Source organism: Physeter macrocephalus, chromosome 11 (genome assembly GCF_002837175.3).
Source record: "Physeter macrocephalus isolate SW-GA chromosome 11, ASM283717v5, whole genome shotgun sequence".
Classification (NCBI taxonomy): domain Eukaryota; kingdom Metazoa; phylum Chordata; class Mammalia; order Artiodactyla; family Physeteridae; genus Physeter; species Physeter macrocephalus.
Window position 1 is genome coordinate 161,187,758 of NC_041224.1, and position 20,877 is coordinate 161,208,634.

Below are 20,877 nucleotides of genomic sequence, written 5' to 3' on the forward strand. Positions count from 1 at the left end.
AAAATCACGTGGGATTTTTGTAAGTGGGATTTAATACACAATTCAGCATTAACACTAGGTCATGTTTAAAATAAATTAATCCAGACTGAAAACATTTGGCCACTAGGAAAACCAGAGTTTTTGCTCAAGTTTGTTCAATCTGATGGCTTTCTAAGGAGTGGTGGAAATGACATGGGAAGAAGTATACAAGATCCGTTAATGCAGAAGCATCTCCTTTTGAACTGGTAGATCCTAAAGCTCATTTTATTTTTTGCTTGACTCTTCAAGTATTTGGGAAATATCCAAAGAGTAAAAAAAAACTTCCTTCTCCTGTTTTTCTTTTTGTAGTTTCTACTACAGAAACTATTTCTAATTTTTTACTTGCATATATTTATGTATATGTCGTGACACAGTGTAAGCAAATTTCAAGGTTAGTGTAGCCAATCAAAATTAGTGTCATAAAGGTAAAAGGGAGAGGCTGTTTCTCATCAAGTTGCATCCAGTGAAGACCAAGGACTCATTTTAATGACTTGTCAGAAAGGGGCTAACTGGTAAATAGGCATCACACCCAACATCAAACTGCTGATGTTACAGCTCCGATGTCCAACTTCCTCAAAACTTTTATTTTAGTCAAGGTCAAAGTCATCTTGGGTGACTATGCTCCCAGAAGTAAAATTTGAGACCCAATTTCTGCACTTGCCACAATCTGCATCATCCAAACTTTTTCAAGGATCTGATGCTTCTAAGACGAACATTTTAGCTTGATTTCTTTTGAGTTGGCTGCTAGGAAGTTAGGGCCAGATTTGTAGCCTGGTTCTAACATGCATTTTGTGTACAAAGTTCACTCCTGATTTAATACTGTTTTCTCCTTTGTTTCCCCTTTACTTACTTATCCTACGTAAATGTCATCGTGTTGCACTGTTATGTAGCTCTGTAAGCCCTCCTAAAAACTTTCTGGGAAAAGGCAATGCATAAACAAACTTTAGCTAAGTTTTACCACAATCAGGATAGAAGTGAATACGTATACTATATATCACAGGCTGATTCAGGTCAAAGATCTCAAGAGATTTAAAAAGGGAAACATTTCTTAGCAAATTCATATTCTGTAGGATAAAATTCAACTTATAGAAATCTGAATTTCAATAGTTAAAAGTAAATGTAAGATGGATTCAAACTGCCCCTAATGAATGCTTTCCAGAAGTTTCTGAATTTCCAAAAAGGTTCATGAAAAAACTGAATGATTCAGGTTTTAAAAAAAGTCTGCCTGGAGAGGTGCCTGGCCAGGGTACGTTATAGCATACAGGATAACCAGAGGTGGAATCTTTATTTCACAGGTTTCAAGATACAGTACAAAACGAATCTGTACATCTCTCTATTAACAGGATTTGTTTACACAATTATATTACACTTCACCAGCCTTTATACTGAATTTAATTAAATACAAAATAAATTTACAAAAAGTCTACCATGGTGTTCTTTCCAATGCCAGCTTACGGTCTTTTAAAACGTCTCCTAAATATTGATAGTGGTTACACCTTGATCGTATCAATATTATGATTTTTTTTTTTTTAATCAAAGAGAATAGTGTCATCTTGTTATTCCAAACAGGAAAGCCGGTGCATGCGAGGTGACTGACTCCCTGCACACAACCGAGACATCCTTCTCACGCACGCGTCAGGTTTTTACTTGTGCAAATAGTCACTTTAAAAATACAAATCATTTTTACTTGGAATGTTTTCAATTTTCTTGAAATACCAAGTGGAAGGAGAAATTCAGCTTCTTTTCGAGGACTACTACACATTGAAAAATCAGGTAGTGCCTCTGACAATATGATATTCAGAAATTGTGTATTTTCATTTATATTTGAGAGCAATGACTGATGAAAAGTATTGTCGTGAAAATAGAAGATTCTTTTGCTTTATTTCTTGCACAGTTGTAGTCATAATATTGTATAACATAATTAAATTCACTTTCAAAACAAACACTAGCTGTTATTGGGACAAATGTAGCCCACGTTGCTCTTCTTGGTAGGTAAAGGGGCTGTTTCTCTGAAGCATTTTTTGTTTTGAAATGTGCATGTGAAATGTTAGTCCAAACCTCTGAAAAAGGTTTTTTGCAGATGTAGCTAGACAATATAATACACATGCTGCACACATGAAGAGCTGTGGTCTTCATTTACAGGCTTGCATGCATACTTCCAAAACACTGGTTTGAAGAACAAACATGAGGAGCAAAGAAAGGGAGAAAAAAAAAAGCTTAAACAAAATACTTAAGTTTCCTGGAGGCAACAGCAGCTCCTTAATTAAATAAAGCAACAGATCATGGCCAGATCACCAGCAGAAGTTTCTACAACTTCCCAATGGTACAGAGATAAAATGGCTTAGCAGTAAAACTCTCACAAATTAACCTTATATGCAGAAGGGTAACACATCCTCAACAGTATTAAGATTAATGACTTACAAGTTCATCTAAATGCTAAATAATAATGAATTTTGAAAAAAAGAAACCTTTTGGTTTATTTTTCTGTGCCATTGGATATTAACCAAAAATAAGATAAGCCTTACCCAGAATACAGAAACAAAAGCTCCAAAAACAAAAAGGAAAAAAAAAAACCACCAAACCCCAAACCCCAGTGCTACCTTTGTTAACATAAAGCAAAAAGCAGAACAGATAGTCTCAAGACTCTGGAACAGTTGACTAACCAAGAAACCAAATGCACAAGAGAATAGAAGCTAAGTAGAGTACTACTGTCATCACCTTGGAAGGCAGGAAGACAGACTATAAAAGGGATCGGGAGAGAAGGGCTACCACGGAGAAATGAAGCCGTACTCTATCTGCTAGCTCTAAATTCTAACATTAAAACTCCTGAATCCTGGAGTTAGTTTAATGTCACTGACATTAACTAGCTTTAGTTACTGTCATTTTATTCAAATGGATGCCATTTGATTAGGTAGGTATTGAGCATTATTTTAGGAGAAACACCAAACCCAGTTCCTATTTGCTTAGGTATCAGGTCCCTTGTACAGAATGAAAAAGGGAGCAAAGTATTTTTGAGACAGTCTTTAAATGAAGCCATAGGAACGAAGTTATTTTAAATTTACCATTCAAATTTCCAGTAGCAAATGACCCAGGGTAAAACAGGAGGTGGACAAAAGCCAAGAAAAAGATCTATTTGGGAGATTAATAAAAAGGACATGGCTAGTGGTACACTAACGGGAAGTTATTGCCTGGAGAACAAGACCACACTTTCCCATCTGCCTCTGGGTAGTGCACACTGCTTTAAGAAATGTTTTCTCAAAGTACTAACAGAGGGAAGTAAAGATAGAGATAAGAATGCTGCTAAAGGAAAAATTAGGTGGATGGTAGAAAAACATGGAAGTTTAGTTGTTAAAAGTTTTAAATAAATTAAAACAGTTCCTTCGAAACGAAGCGTGGCTGCTACTGTGGATCATACTTATCTTGAAGGTTGGGGGAGAACAGGCAGGGGTGAAGACACCAACATACTGTACCGACTGTACTCAAATCTCTAATGTAAGAGATCAAACAAGTCTTAATATTTACATGAGCTGCCCAAAGCAACATTACACTTCCGAGGGTAAAATTTCCTACCTTTCAGATCTGCATTTATACATATGGTTCTCGCTGTCACCACCTCTTCCTATTTAGAAGCAAATATCTAGGAGGAAAGTTGGTTTACCAGGTTTCTCATAATACTCTAAACACCAAAAAAGCACACTACTTCACATTTAGAGCCTTCATGTTCATTACAGACTAATTCACTGTAGTTCTAAATACAATCTCTACTTCAAAAACCAAAGTCTTACAACTCTTCAAGTTTTCTGGCAGATGAGGGGTTACGGAAAAAGAATATAAAGACTAATATAAACAGATGAGGTCAGCAGGCACAGAAAGCCTGCTCACACACTAAGAGAGCCTCAGACCAGATACAGGCTGGTGAACGCTGCCATCCGACAACAAAAAGGAATACAAATTTGGTTGAAGTTTTAATTTTTTCATTTGTGGTATGTGACCTTCTCTGTTTTCTTTGTTGTTGCTGTCGTTGTTGTTTTCCGTAGTACTTAACCAGACAATTCTGAAGTGTAATAGCCTTGATTTTCCTGATGTTAACAGTGGAAGGGTGGTGAATACGAAAGCTAAGCAAGTGGTTGATCTTCTAATGTAACATCAAACTGCAGAAATAAAAATCTCCCTGAACGGTATAAACAGGCTTTGGCTTTCCTCAACCACTGATTTTAATACATCTCAGATTCTCTGAGTGTTAGTATTGTAATGGTAGTCACTGTATGCCATAGCTTGGCAACAATATTTCATATTTAAAAAATTCAGGAGGGTGGTCTGTTCTTTTGCAATAAGAAATGCAAAGTAAAATAAATCCTGGGAACAAATGCTTCAACTTTTGGGAAAGTGTGTCTGTGATCCTGGTACCCCACCCAGAGTTCTTCAATATTGTTTTCTAATCTCTCCCCTTTAGTCCATCCTCTGGCTTCCAGATGAAGGCTCTGTATACTCAAAACAAGCAAATTACATTGAGTAATTTGGGGCAAGTTCACGTATTAGCTCAAGAAGTCAGTTCACAATGTTTTCTATATATTCCATTCCAAGGAAATGAAGTTCACATAAAACTCTTTAACATGGCCTTTCAGTCTTTGAAGGAGAGAAGTATGGTATAAAGTATGACAATCACCAACAGTAAGAAACCTCCCAACCTTGCCTTTTAAAGTAACAAATATGCTGAATATGTATACTTGCATGTGGCCTGGTAAAAGTTCCTTGGTTATTGCAGTTCTGAAACACTTTGAAGACTTTTTTTTTTTAACTTAAAAGGCAAGTTCTATTTTCAGACTTTCAAACATGTTAAGGTTAAATCTGCAACTAACTGGGTTTTCCTTTTTACATCGATCAGTTTTTAGTGTCGACGCATGAGACCTTAAAGATGGCTGACAGAACTTATGCACATTGAAAGAATGACCAAAAGGACCCAAGAAAGATAGCTGCACACAGCAGACATTACCTTGAGTGTCTCGCATGTTTCCAGGAAAAAAAAGGGGGGGCAGGGGAGCCACTGAGAGTTGTTATTCCATACGGCACTGAAACGGACATTCAACTCAGTTTAGGTAAGAGTTACTTATCCCTGAAAATAAAGGCATCAGATTCTAAGCAGCTTTAGGAATTCAATGCTTCCTTGTGCCTCTTCCAGGAGGTGGCCACTGATCCAAAGTCCTAAATCAAATGCAAGCGTTCTTGGTAAACGATTTCCTTGTTTGTCACTGGTCAAGGCTGGCCGCCGTGGGTCACTGTGGTGGCTGCTGCTCAGGCGGCCCCTCCTGCTGTGGTGGTGCTGGCCGTGGCCCAGGAGGCCTGGGGACAGGCATGTCCTGGTGCTGCCTTTGCCTGTAAGCGATAACTGTCCCCAACAGCAATGCGATGATGGTCATGAGGTAAAGGTCCCACTCAGGTCCCAAAAGCTGGTCCATATCAAGCTGGGTGAACAGATCTCGAAGCTTAATGAGAAAAGTATAAAAATCATTATGATCATTAAAATGTAATAGAAGGAGCTAGGAAAGTTACATCACAGATTAGAGATAAATACAGAATTTATTAAATCAATTGGTTTTAGTAACATTTTGCAATGTGTTCCAAAAAAAAAGGGTTTTACTGAACACAGAACTACCATATGACCCAGCAATTCCACTCCTGGGTATATATCTGAAAAAACAGAAACACTAATTCTAAAAGATACATGCACCCCAATGTTCATAGCAGCATTATTCATAATTGCCAAGATGTGAAAGCAACCTAAGTGTCCATCAACAGATGAATGGATAAAGAAGATGTGGTACATATATACACAATGGAACATTACTCAGCCATAAAAAAGAATGAAATTTTGCCATCTGCAGCAAAATGGATGGACTTGGAGGGCATTATGTTAAGTGAAATAAGTCAGACAGAGAAAGACAAATAGTGTATGATATCACTTACATGTGGAATCTAAAATATGACACAGTTAAGTGAAATAAGTCAGACAGAGAAAGACAAATAGTGTACGATATCACTTATATGCAGAATCTAAAAAATACAACAAACTAGTGAATATAACAAAAAAGAAGCAGGCTCAGATATAGAGAACAAACTAGTGGTCATCAGTGGGGAAAGGGAAGAGGCGGAGGGGCAATATAGGGGTAGGAGACTAAGAGATACAAACTATTAAGTATAAAATAAGCTACAAGGATATATCATACAACATGGGAATTACAGCCACTATTTTATAACTATAAATGGAGTATAACCTATATAAATTGTGAATCACTATATTGTACACCTGTAACTCTATAGTATTATATATCAACTATACTTCAATTAAAAAAAATAAAAATAAAACCCACCAGACTTTAACAAAGGATCCAATCTAATAAAATTAAGGACAAAACAAGACAAAAAAATAAAAGACAATGAGTTCAACTGAAAAAAAAAGAAAGTTTTAAAAGCCTTCAACTGAAACTCAAAATAATGTCTGAGGACCAGAGCTATGGTTCCTTTCCATCAGTAACCTAATGCACTGATTTCCAACCATTTTTCACAGGAAGTATTAGAAACAAACACTGGGGACAATGGAGGACCAAGGGCGGGGCAGAAATCAGTATCTTGGCACACCTCACCTATAACCTATTTTTAGTGATGACACACTAGCTAAAAAGCTCTCTTCTAATGAAAGCAAGGCTATTTTACTACTTCTCTCATGTAACTGAAGATGACAGGAATTCAGAAGTTTAATAGCTGAACAAATAATGCTTTTTAGTTAGGATTTAACTAAATATTTAACAACTGAAATTGAACTTAAAAGTTATTTTCTTCATCTATGATATTTTAATTGTTTTAATGTCACTTAAGTTATTCCTGGTATTTTCTGACTGCTACTTACCCACAAAGAAAGTAAATATGGGGCATAATCCTTTATGTTTAAATAAAATTACATTTAAAAGGTCCCCATAATATCATATTTGTAGGTACAGGTGCTAAAATTTTTCTGGAAAAAAAATTATAACAAACTATTAACTGTGTTCCCTGGGGTGGGACCCGCAATAGGAGACTTTGTTTTTCTGTATTTTTTGACTTTCTTACCATCAATACTTATTACCCTTTTTTTTTTTTTAAAGTTGGAATATCTAGGTGGTAGGATTATGGGGCATTTTATTGTTTTCTTGAAACTTCTGTATAAAACACAACAACTTAACATGGTGTATTACATGACCAAATCCTAGACTGTAATCAGTAGTTGATTAGTAATAAAAACTGTGCGAGACAAGGGTCTGAAATAGTCCTGAGAGAGAAAGAGCAGGCAGCCACACCGTCAGCTTTTCAGTTAAAGGAACAAAGATCCTTTGAGTTAACAGAGCGTGCAGCATACCCTGGCTCACGCTACTGAACAATCATAAATTTGACATTACAAATGTATAAGCAATCAAGAGGACAGAGGCCAACATCTCCAGCCCTCTGGAGCCCTATACGTGGAGGACCTCAGTGCACGGGCTAGGGTTGCAAAAGGGAGAAGTTGTCGAATTTCTCTTTATAGATGCTGAAGCAGCATGGACTAAATTTACATCTGTGTAACAAAGAGGGAAAGCCCCTTCCGGAATCTAGTGCTGAAATGGTGCATCAACTTGTTCTGGAAGATATTAACAAAAGGTTGAAACATCATCTTTTTCTGGTCTGGCGTGAATTAAAGTTAAATAGCCCTTCTTTCTGCATACATTTTAGGACTTTCAGAGTTAAATGCTGCACCAGTGAATCCATTAGGAGGAACGATAGGTACTGTAAACAAAACAGCAAACTGGAGAACCCAAGAGTACCAACATTGTGTTGGTAACTAGAGTTGGCAGTTTTTTCGTTTGTTTGTTTTTGTTTTTTTGCGGTATGCGGGCCTCTCACTGTTGTGGCCTCTCCCGTTGTGGAGCACAGGCTCCGGACGCGCAGGCTCAGCGGCCATGGCTCACGGGCCCAGCCGCTCCGCAGCATGTGGGATCCTCCCGGACCTGGGCACGAACCCGTGTCCCCTGCATCGGCAGGCGGACTTTCAACCACTGCGCCACCAGGGAAGCCCGAGTTGGCAGTTTTGAAGAGAATGGGTAACCCACCCATCTCCTAGCAAAGTTCTACCATTAAGCATATTTAAATAATTCAAGGTATTTTTAGAAAATACAGTTCCAGTAGTATTTTTAACATGTTCCACTATCAGAAGAATCTGAAGTACAAGAGCCTGGGCAGGTTCTCAGGTTCTACTTCTTCTTCCCATGTCTTAAATTCTCTTTTTAAGGGGCTGGTCTGAGTCACTGCTAGGCAGTCATCTGATTTAATGTTTACTGGATTTAGTTAACTACTATTTCAAATTGCCACGGTTTAGTCTCAGTTTTCCCTAAACCAGAAAACATCTGCACCAATGAAAAATGCTTTAGCACTGGGAACCACTGTCAAATGTTAACCTGGGAACTGTTAAGTGCTTTGTGGCTACACTCATCCCTCACCTGATGAGGTCCCTTCATCTGGGAAGAAGGAAAGAGACCAGACACTTGCAGGTCCTTCCTCCCCTCCCCCAACTTTGCAAAAACAAAACTGTGGACTGAGAAGGTTACATCATTTGTATTTTAGTTAAAAGAGACATGGACCACTTACATTTGTTTCCCGTATGTACTGCAAGAAATAGACAATACCCAATTTGCAGAGTGCTAGGAAGACTGGTACTTGTGCATCTGGGCTGGCTTCGGCTGCCATGTCATAAAAACGTTTTGCAAGGTGAATATCCTACAATACAGGTAGTAAACCAAAGTTCATTTCTTGTTAAACTAAGTAAAAATAATTACTATTTATATATTAGGAAAGTTTATTTTACCTTTCAAGTTTCATTTTAAAATTTCCCTTACCTAAAGAAAAAAACCCAAGCTTTAATTAGGTAAAATCTGTTTAATTATCTAACTGCTTAATTTTGAAAAACTTAGTTGAAAAATTTAAAAGTTAACTTGTGTTCCCCTGATCTGACATCCCACTTGCTGTGCAGATACGGTGGACACAGCTATACACCTATGCATAACACTGTTAACCTGGAGACTTCCAGGGGTGACCTGTAAGTCTCAAGTTAATATTTTCCTACTTATAACCAGTCAGTGTAAGCAATTCCTGGTTTCAGTCTGCAACAGTGATCTTCAAACTGGGGTACACATACATACTCAAAGTTTTCCAAGGTGTGCATGCATGGACAGTGTTAAGGGACTTGCATCCTGTGTCTTCCTGTCTTAGATGTATTTCTATAAAGGGCGAAACAAGTCATTACTAATTTTGGCCCAGGTTGGAGTGCTCTGCATTCAGATAAGTGGTAGAATGGGATGGTGGGAGGTGCAAAATTCTCATTTAACAACCTCACTTCTCCCATCCCCTGACTACTGTCAAAGAATGCCAAACTCATAGGTAAGAATTCCATGAGACATGGGAAAAAAAAGGCTAAACATTAAGACTGACTTTTTCTACATATTTAAATATAAGCAGTTACTGTCAGCTATTCTCTATACTTGTCCCTAAGGTGAATCTTTTTAGTTAAAAAGAAGAGCACCTTCAAATAAAAGTAACAGTATGGTCAGTGTCTTTGATTTTTTAAAAAATGTAACAAATTTTATTTGTAGTCATATTTTTCAAGATCATGAATCAAACTTTATGTGATCCACAGACTCTGTGTGGATGATTCAATAGGGTAATTAAATCTTATCTATCAATCAAATCCTGAATTATTTATTCCAATTTTAACCAATCCTCATCTTGTTTACTACTTAATATTTTTCTATCTATACTGGATGCTGGACTGATTAGCTTTTAGAGTATGAGTATCTCTTTTATTTAAAAAAAAACAGAAAACGAATAAGAAAAGGTGATAATGTCTTATAAAAACTAATGAAATTATTCTGATTTTTATACATGATTAATTATTCTTAAAAGCTGAATCCCAGGGTTCCCTCCCCTAATGCTAATCAAAGGAATTCTATGCCTTTTATCATAGTCTTTATTCATAAGAATTTGTATAAGCTTTACATTACAAATTAAATTATGATGGGAAAAGCACACTGATTAATTTTCTTGTTTCACAGCCTATTATAAAAACAGACTGTTAGAGTTATATTACTTTAATTCTGATTGTCTTTAGCAAATTATTACTAAGTGTATAAAAACCATAACTTGTGTGTAATCTTTACATTCGGCATCAAACCCATATTACTTTTACTTGAATTAACAAAGTCAGACTTTCTGACAGAAACTAAGTCCGATTTGGCTGACTGATCTGACAATGCAGGGAGGCGTCAACAACCACGTCACACGGCAGAGATCGTCCGTGAACTGAACGCACTCAGCCTGCAGCTCCAGATTCTTGATAAAACTATATTCAAGTATCTAATACTAATATAAATGTAAAAGATCAAAACTTACATACTGGAATTAGAATACGCAAGTGAATAAAATAAAAAAGCACTTTGACAAAAAACAGTGCATTAACAAAATGAAATGAACAACCTTCTAGATTTAAAAGCACATAAGGTCACAAAGTGTCTCTAAGTGACTGAATGAGCAAGGAGTATCATTAGCTATTGATAAGCCTTGGGAAAGCCTTTTAGACATTACTGCCAGAAACTGAGAAAGTATGAGTCCAGTGATCAGGGAACACCTCCTTTTGCAAGTCTCTAGTTTCCAAATCTTTGCTTTCAACAGAACTGAACAGAGGCTTAACCAAGTTATCAAGTGACAGATCATTAGAAATAATTTTAATGAAAGATCAGTCTGATTTTTGGCATATGTTATGGACTAAGTGTTTGTGTCTCCCCAAAATTCATATGTGAAACCCCACTCCCTAATGTGATGGTATGAGGAAGTGAGGCCTTTGAGAGGTAATTAGGATTGGATGAGGTCATAAGGGTAGAGCTCTCATGAACGGAATTAGTGTCCTTATCAGAATCCCTAAAGAGCTTGCTGCTTCTCTCTCGCTCTTTTCTCTTGAGAGGACACAGAGAGAAGAGGGCCTTCACCGGACACCAAATCTGCCGGCACCTTGATCTTCAACTTCCCAGTCTCCAGAACTGTGAGAAATAAATGTCTGTTGTTCAAGCCACTGCGCTATAGTATTGTCACTGCAGCCCAAACTACCAAGACAGCATATAACTCTAAAGCAGTTTAAAGAATTAAGTGACCTTACTATAATAAAGTTCTTCCCATTCCCATATACTTATTTATGTGAACAAGGTTCCAGTCATATATTTATAAAATGAAAACAAGAATTAATGGTAAACCTGTTCAATGATACTTAGGCTAATTTTTAAAAATGCTCTATTCATCTCATTAAAAGATACATTTTCAATAACTACCACAAAAAGTAAAATTTTATCAGATTTTATAATATCATGAGGTTGATGAGAACAATAGTATATTAATAACTGACCAACTATGGCTAATAATATCTCAAGAATTTTTCTTAATACTTAAGAGCCTATAATCACAGGAAATAAAATTCAAATTTGAATTTATACACTTTTTTGTTTCAGATAAGCATGATCAGTGATCAGTACATTACACTGGTATACAATTCTGTGGGAATAATGGACTAAAATATAAATTCAGGGAGAAAAGGAAAAGATACTCTTTTCATTTAATGAATTTGCTGTGTATTTTAAAAAAATTAATAATGGGGTTATCAAATTATTTTGGTATTTAAAGTAATTTAGTCATTTTATTTATAAAAATGTTAGTGGTTAAAATAGCTAGGACTTAGACCCTTTGAAACTTATGATGAGATATTTTAAATGTCAAATTAAAAATGTGCAAGAGGATACACAGTTTTTCAAAATTATTTTAAGGGTACACAGGCAAAAGCTTAAGACCGTGGGTCTAAAGAATGTTAGACTTCATTAGGAAGGTAAAAGAATGAAGATAAGTTCATCAGTAGCAAACATTAAATTCATTTCAAAATAATCTAGAAATGATAGAATTTGGCTATTGATGGACAGTTTCTCAAACAGCAGTTATCAACAGAGGCAGCACTGCTTTTCCGTCTTCATGAATCTGTCTTTGGCTTAATATCCTAAATATAACAGTGTAGATATCAATATGTGTGTGTGCTCGAGGATGAGAGAGATGCAGGGCAGTCTTCTGAAATATTACAAAACTGTCTCCTAACTTAGCACCTAAAATCTGAGCACATTCTAAAGCAAACCTATTTCCTATAAAAATGAAGATGTTTCCCCCCAAATCACAATTACATTATTCATACATCTGTTTCAAAGTCCCCCTCACCTGTTTAATGCCTAGTCCTTTCTCATGCATATATCCCAGGTTAAACATGGCTTGTGCACTGTGCTGCTGCTCAGATGCTAGGCGATAATGAATAAACGCCGTCTCATAGTCTACGTCAGTGCCAAATCCATAGAAATGGTAGTCGCCAAGCTTAATTCTAGCCACAGTATAGCCTGAAACAAAAGGTAAATGCAAAACTGCCAATAAATAAGGTGTGTTGAAAACAGAGCAAACTCTTATTTCTCCTCCTGCTAACATGTTTATATAAAATAAATGTTAATTTGTAACACACAAACTTTGTGACAAATTCTTCAGCCAACAGAGAAATTCAGTAAAAATTTAACTAGAAGGGTTGCTCTTCTGAAGAAGGCTTTTGTAATAGTCAGGGAGACATAAAACAAAGTCTATTTGTTTTATTTCACTAATAATACTACTAATAATACTCTATTTCACTAATAATACTCCTCAGATGATCACTCTATTCTGTCATTTAACATTTTAAAATAATTCAACTGGGGACTTCCCTGGTGGCGCAGTGGTTAGGAGTCCGCCTGCCGGTGCAGGGGACATAGGCTTGATCCCTGGTCTAGGAAGATCCCACATGCCGCAGAGCAACTAAGCCCGTGCGCCACAACTACTGAAGCCTGTGTGCCTAGAGCCCTCAAACCACAACAAGAGAAGCCACCGCAATGAGAAGCCAGTGCACCGCCAAGATGAGAAGCCCCTGCTCACAGCAACTAGAGAAAGCCCACACGCAGTAACAAAGACCCAACGCAGCCAAAAGTAAATAAATAAAATAAACAGGGCTTCCCTGGTGGCGCAGTGGTTGAGAGTCCGCCTGCTGATGCAGGGGACACGGGTTCGTGCCCCGGTCTGGGAAGATCCCACATGCCGCAGAGCGGCTGGGCCCGTGAGCCATGGCCGCTGAGCCTGTGCTCCGCAACGGGAGAGGCCACAACAGTGAGAGGCCCGCGTACCGCAAAAAATAAATAAATAAATAAATAAATAAATAAATAAATATAAATTTATTTAAAAAATAATAAAATAAAATAATTCAACTGGACCATTGTTCAGGCTTGGAGAAAGGGACAGGCAGACGATGTTGAGAGTAGTATGTGTGAGAAAGAACTATTCAAATAAAAAGGAGTGGGGAAAGGCTGAAATCTTAGGTTTTACACCTGTAGTCTATTACACATTCTATTCAGTTCTCATTTAATACAACATACTAGCCTCCAACTAAAAACCAAAGAGTAAAGCATAGCATGATATAAATGTCTAGTACGATTAAGACCTTGCAGTTCAACTCAGAAACCCTGGGACCAGAACTTCCATTGTAAGAATGAATACCAATCATGAATGCAAACAAGTTAAGCTATAGTTAGTATCTCTGCTTAATTTTAAAGTGGTGAATGACATGATTTAATCTTTATGTGAGATTAAAAACAAACAAACAAAAAAACAATAAAGAAAGGTCCCTGGGTGAAATTCTTATCCTAGAATTAACCAACCACTCACCTTGTGAGGCGGCCCGGTTCCAGTGTAGCAAAGCTCTGGGATAAGTTTCATTCTCACCTACGATGGTTGCTTCTCCTACAAGGAAAGTTGAAATACAAATCAGGTGTTTAAGGAAAGGCCCTAGACTTTTAGGCTTTATCTGCAAACCAGGGTGGATACATGGAGCATAATCTAAATAAGAACTGGGATATAACAAATATTAAATGAAAAAACTATTGAAATTAAACAAGTATGGGAATAAAATACTGAGTTCAAAGGAATCATTGCATTCAGGGCAACACTACTTCCTGAGACACATTTTCACCACAGAACTAATAACGAGACTACTGAAACACTGGAGATCTACATCCCACTGGAAAAACAATGCTTCTGCATCTGCTGTAGTTTGAAAAATGTTATTTACTGAAAGCAGTTAATTTTATGATGGACGTCAAATCCATTTCTACTGTCAACTGTATAAAACTAACTTTGATGGCTTAGAGATCTTAGGTAAAATAACTTGAGCATGTGTGCTATTATGTTCTAGTTATAATAATACAGAAGTATCTTTGTGGCTTTCCTTTTTAAACAGGTTAACCCAAGGCAGGACTAAAATGAACCTTACTCTGATCGAGAATGAAGGCTGCGTTGCTTTGTGCCACTTCATAGCCTTGCTCCGCCAGCAGGAGGTACTGGATCACTGCAGCATTGTAGTCACCATCTTTATAGCTGTTATAGGCAGTCATGAGCCTCTCAGACCACCGGCCCCGTTCACATACATTCTTAAACAACTATGAAAACAGGAAAAAAAAAATCAATACAAAATTAAGAAAGATATGTTGGAAAATCATTTTTGCACTTTGGCTATAAGCAATTGTTAAGCTTGCTCTCTCAATCTCTGGCAGTTTTACTAAGTATATATATAAAAGTCTGGGATATTTATTTGAAGCTTTCACCCAATCTTTAGAACAGGTTTATAAAAATAATAGCAAACAATTATATACCATTTACTCTGGCCAGGCACTGCCCTAGTGATTTATGCATAGTACGTATATTGACTCACTTACTCCTCCCATGAGGGACCACTCTCTTATGAGGTAAGTCCTAGTAAGAAACAGCTCCATTTTATAAGCGAGGAAACTGAAGCATAGAGTGGTTTAGAAACTTTGCTAAGCATTTAACAATGTCCCTCTAAAGTGTCAATTATGAGAAAGCTAACAACGTTCATTTAACATACACTTTTTGATGCTGACTATGTCTCAGATACCGTCTCAGGTGTTAGAGAGACTGCAGACAATAATATCTGCCCTTATAAACGCTGTTCCAGGAAGGAGAGACAAATGGAACTAATAAGTGTGATTCTAACACACAGACCCTCAGAGCCTTCCCTCAGTATACCAGTGCTAGTTGGCTAAGTCTGTTTATACTCCAGAAGAAATCATGCAAAGAAAACCAGAATTAAAACAGTAGGAGTGGTATGTATACATATAGCTGATTCACTTTGTTATACAGCCGAAACTAACACAACATTGTAAAGCAATGATACTCCAATAAAAAAATAAATAAAACAGTAGACTTTCCTATGGGGCAAATTAATTTCCTACATACAGGTTGGTAGAAAAGCCCTTACCTCCACTGCGGTGTGACACGATCGCATTACACCTGTGCCGCTGGCATGCATCTGAGCTAGGTTATAGAAAGCCAAGATATGGCCTCCCTGAGAAGCTAAATTAAAATACTTCAAGGCCTGTTTATAATCCCTCTTGACTCCAATGCCATCTGTAAGGAAAATTACACGAGAGGTTAGGAATAGTCTTAAATAAGATTTAGCTGAAGTGTCAGAGAAGCCTTACATAGGAATAAAACTAAATGAAATTCAGAATTCTTACTCTGGAAAGATGTGAATCTTATTAATATAGATTTGTACATCAATACAGATTAATATACTCTACAATGAAACACAAGATGCACACATCATTGAATTGGGAGGACATTAATCAGCTAGAAATTCGATAGCTCTCACTTCCATATTATAGTGGCATCTAGAGGAAAATAGGTAATTTAGATTTGGTGTGTCCATCATTAATTCCAGCGTAACTTACTATAGTACATGGAGCCAAGCTGTAGCTGCCCATCCACCCAGCCTTGTTCAGCAGCTTTCTGGAAATACTTCAGTGCCAGATCATAATTCTGTAGAAAAAGAGGTCATATGATCACACGGTAAGAAAGCTCAAAAGGCTGATATACTCAGAAGTCAGGAGATTCATTCATAAAAAGAATTAACAAAGCATACAGAAAATACTCTTAAAATCATTAAAAGGATGCCTTCTAATTTTTTTTTTTTTGCGATACGTGGGCCTCTCACTGTTGTGGCCTCTCCCATTGAGGAGCACAGGCTCAGTGGCCATGGCTCACGGACCTAGCCGCTCCGCGGCATGTGGGATCTTCCCAGACCGGGGCACGAACCCGTGTCCCCTGCATCGGCAGGTGGACTCTCAACCACTGCGCCACCAGGGAAGCCCCTAATTTTTTATAATACAAAGACGGTAATATTTTTTAAGTCATGGGGGATTAACATTTAGGACTGTTAAAAAAAAGCAAATATACTATTTTGTGAAACAATTTGCATGTCTGCTCTCAGAAAGCATAAACAACACTAGTAGAACAGCAGGCCAGAAATTAAGAAACAGTCATCGTATCTTTTCGATTAACCAACTAACCCTTTTAAACCTCAATATTTCTAATATTAAATAAGAAAAATTCTCTCCTTATTTGTTCTTCCCTGGGTAGCTTATCAAACATTATATGATTATTAGATTTCAAATATCAGATATATCCCCAAAGAAAAATTAAAACAAAGGTCACTACTGGATTTTAGTACCCTAAAACGACTAGAAGGAATCAAAATGAGACCACATTACTGTCTTTTGTGCTAGGAAATACCTACAGATTAGAATTCTACACCTAGCTCTTAGTTTTGGGCCCAAATTAAAAGAACATATTGTTTGCAGAGATCACACAGAGATGAGGACAGCGATGAGGACACAGGAGCATCCAACATGAACAAGTGGCACAGAAGAATGAAGAGCAATGGCCCAGGAAAACCAAGACAGCCCCCGGGAAGAAAGAGTTCAAGTAAGGTAGAACCAAAAAATGTCCCGTGGGGTTGACATTGAGGAGGTTACTGGTGAGCTATGTAGAGCAGTTACATGATAGCCTGACTGTTGAGAACTGAGAAGTGAATGGTAGCAGCTCACACAGTTCATTCTTTGGGGAAACCTGGCTTTGCAGGAAAGGCCTGGAGAGAGGAGAGGTGGTAGCTAGAAGGGCAAGGGGTAGAACAGAAAGCTTTTCTCCCTCTACATGGGAGGACTTAAGAATTTTCTTAGGCTTGGGTGAAGAAATAGCAGGGAGATATTTAAGTCTGGGAGAGATGGCAGAGTAGGTGGGGTACAGAGCATAGATGGAACAATGAGAAACAGCTTCATACCTTGAGGAGAAGGTACCAGAGACACAGCCATTCTAAGAAGGCAGTTGCTATGGTGGGATGGGGTAAGGGGTGGTAGGGAACCAAACTCAGAGTTTCAGCTCTGGTTATAATGAAACGGCCTCACCTGGGCTGACTGGGAGCTAGTTACGGAATACTTCCCTATCTCACCAGCTGACTGCTCATTAAAGTCAGACGTCAGATTGAAGACTTACAACTTGAACTCCTCTCCCATAGAGGTAAGCCATTCCAAGCCCACTCTGTCCAACTGGGTTGCCCTGCCAACCAGAGACAAAGTGAAAGATTCATTACAAAACAGGCAAGAATAAATGACTGCAAAAGAAATAATTTACAAGCATATTCAAAACATGTTTTAGTACTTTTCAATTTAAAACAAAATTTTCTCCTTCCCATCAGACTAAACATGATACTGAGTTTTAGAGATTTGACTTTCAATAATTGCTGAAAAAGAGTAAATAGTAAATTCACTTAGAATTAAATTTTGGTGACTTACCTTATGACTATCTGTTTCATGAATTTATGATATAAAACATGACATGTATTTAATCTTTTCAAAATTAAAAGTAGGTCATTTTTTATTGGTAGTTTTTCACTGGTAACCTCCCACCCCAATAAAGAAGATGTTGCCACAGGGCAGAATCAACAAATTAATATTGGGATCAGGTGGCAAGGATATGCTTAAGATTGTTGGACTGTTGTGGAGCAAAGACAACCGTTGTTTTGAGACCAAAAGAGAAAAATCTAGTATTCACCTAAACTCAGAAGGACAGAGGCATCTTTAAAAAAGTGTCACAGTGCCCCTGTGGGAAACGCTCCACTGACATCTGGGACCACAGTAACAATGTACTCGTTGACAAAGAGGTCAGTGTACACACTGGAGCCAGAGGGTCTTAAATATTCACAGGCAGCTTTCTCTGGGCCAAAGAAAGCCTAACTTATGTATCATGGTTATCAAAACTACCCAGTCATGTAAGCTTTAAACCTCAAGTTGCAACACAAATAGGATAAATTATATAACACCTAATTCCATTACTAAAATCATTATTTCCCTGATCAGGAAACTTCTCAATGAAATTGAAACAGAGAATTAATATTCAATAATCTGGTCCCTAAAAAAAATACATACTGTTTTTTACCGAGTAGGTTTTTTCTAGCCAATTCATCCATATGAATCATACTTACATAAGCGCTTCCAATAATTTATGGAGTAAGTCGATTATGACTAATCCCCTTAACACAATAAACTTTCCTATTAAAATAATAGTAATATGGTACACATTTCAATATACTGAGTCATGAAGTCTTACCATGTCAGCAGCTTTTTTAAAGTAGTGAAGAGCTGTCTCATTACTCTGAGGTACAATATCGCTTCCCTCTGAATACATCTGGAAAACAGACCCCAATTTCAATATGAGCTGTAACCTTCTCTCCAATTACATTTTTCCCCTATCTCAGCTCATTCTGGGTTTTGTTAGACTTCATGGAATCTTTCAAAAAAGTTTAAAATTCCCCACAGGATATTTTAGAATTAAAAGCAAAACCTTAAAAGTAGACACTTTTTATATATTCTATGTCATGTCAAATTAATGACATATCTATAAACATGAATATATAAAATCAGTTCACTGATCAATCTCAAAAGAAAAAAATCTTTTTATTAACTACAGTTATTTTATTTTTTAAACATCTTTATTGGCGTATAATTGCTCTACAAGGTTGTGTTAGTTTCTGCTGTATGACAAAGTGAATCAGCTATATGTACACATATATCCCCATATCTCCTCCCTCTTGCGTCTCCCTCCCGCCCACCCTCCCTATCCCACCCCTCTAGGTGGTCACAAAGCACTGAGCTAATCCCTGTGCTATGCAGCTGCTTCCCACTAGCTATTTTACATCTGGTAGTGTATGTATGTCCATGCCACTCTCTCACTTCGTCCCAGCTTACCCTTCCCCCTCCCCATGTCCTCAAGTCCATTCTCTACGTCTGCATCTTTATTCCTGTCCGGGCCCTAGGTTCATCAGAACCATTTTTTTTTCTTAGATTCCATATATATGTGTTGTATGACAGACTCTAGGTCCATCCACCTCGCTACAAATAACTCAATTTCATTTCTTTTTATGGCTGAGTAATATTCCATTGCATATATGTGCTACATCTTCTTTATCCATTCATCTGTCGATGGACACTTAGGTTGCTTCCATGTCCTGGCTATTGTAAACAGCACTGCAATGAACACTGTGGTACATGTCTCTTTTTGAATTATGGTTTTCTCAGGGTGTATGCCCAGTAGTGGGATTGCGGGGTCATATGGTAGTTCTATTTACAGTTTTTTAAGGAACCTCCATACTGTTCTCCATAGCGGCTGTATCAATTTACATTCCCACCAACAGTTCAAAAGGGTTCCCTTTACTCCACACCCTCTCCAGCATTTATTGTTTGTAGATTTTTTGATGATGGCCATTCTGACTGGTGTGAGGTGATACCTCATTGTAGTTTTGATTTGCATTTCTCTAACGATTAGTGATGTTGAGCATCCTTTCATGTGTCAAAAGAAGAAATCTTAAACCCTGAGACAAATCTTTCTTCCACTCTGTCCCAGCGCAAATGGTTGAACAAGTGCTTGGGATAAGAGATTAAACGAGGAAAAGAAGAGCCGATAGCAATGTCCACCTTCCTTTCTCCTCTACCACTGCTTTCCCCATGATAAGATGCAGGGTATGTCTTAAATTCAGGAAAAGAAATAACTAAAAGGTTATCTTAAAAGGTTTCAAGCACTGAATGTCTATATAGTACCAGGTATGGGAACTGATAAAAGGGCCAGGAGAAAAGAAAGCGGAATGACCAGTAGTACTGTTTTTATCAATCTAAGTATTAAGGAAATAAGTAAAGAAAATCTTTTTTTGAGATAAGGAAAATTAGTAAATCAGAGCAAGAATCGAGAGGGCTGAAATGAAAAGTTGTTAAATGCTAACAAAAATAGATAGGCAGGGACTTCCCTGGTGGCGCAGTGGTTAAGAATCCACCTGCCAATGCAGGGGACAGGGGTTCGAGCCCTGGACTGGGAAGATCCCACATGCCGCAGAGCAACTAAGCCCGTGCACCACAACAACTGAGCCTGTGCTCTAGGGCCCGTGAGCCACAACTACTGAGCCCACGTGCCACAACTACTGAAGTCCACATGCCTAGAGCCCATGCTCCACAACAAGAGAAGCCACTGCAACGAGAAGCCCACGCACCGTAAGGAAGAGAAGCCCCCGCTCGCCACAACTAGAGAAAGCCCACGCACAGCAACGAAGACCCAACACAGCCAAAAATAAATAAATAAATAAATAAATGGGGGGAAAAAAAAAGATAGGCAATACCAATTTCTATGCTGTAATAGAAAGTCTAAATGTAAAGTTCTCAGGTCCCAAATGACTAGCTGTGGCAAATACTGGTCAGATCTTCTCTTTGTAAAAGCTTTTGGGATATAGTCTATCTGAGCCTCCTAACCTCAGGACTTGGCTATAGATGAAAATATCCACTGGTTTATAATGTGTTTTCAAAATAATGA

At 37.7% G+C, this 20,877-nt stretch overlaps 1 protein-coding gene across 3 annotated transcripts in view; it reads right to left on the minus strand.

Moving 5' to 3' along the window:
• Positions 1-401: 401 nt before the first annotated feature.
• The window catches only part of SEL1L (SEL1L adaptor subunit of SYVN1 ubiquitin ligase), a 58,006-nt gene continuing 37,530 nt past the window's right edge, over positions 402-20,877 (minus strand). For all 3 annotated transcript variants that reach the window (XM_028496261.2, XM_007117591.4, XM_028496262.2), the window contains 9 exons: positions 18,631-18,708; positions 17,518-17,580; positions 15,918-16,005; positions 15,446-15,594; positions 14,441-14,606; positions 13,837-13,911; positions 12,322-12,494; positions 8,671-8,799; positions 402-5,501 (listed from right to left, as the gene is read on the minus strand). In XM_028496261.2, the coding sequence (XP_028352062.1) occupies positions 5,292-5,501; positions 8,671-8,799; positions 12,322-12,494; positions 13,837-13,911; positions 14,441-14,606; positions 15,446-15,594; positions 15,918-16,005; positions 17,518-17,580; positions 18,631-18,708 (1,131 nt within the window). In that variant the 3' untranslated portion in view covers positions 402-5,291. The remainder of the gene's footprint in view (positions 5,502-8,670; positions 8,800-12,321; positions 12,495-13,836; positions 13,912-14,440; positions 14,607-15,445; positions 15,595-15,917; positions 16,006-17,517; positions 17,581-18,630; positions 18,709-20,877) is intronic.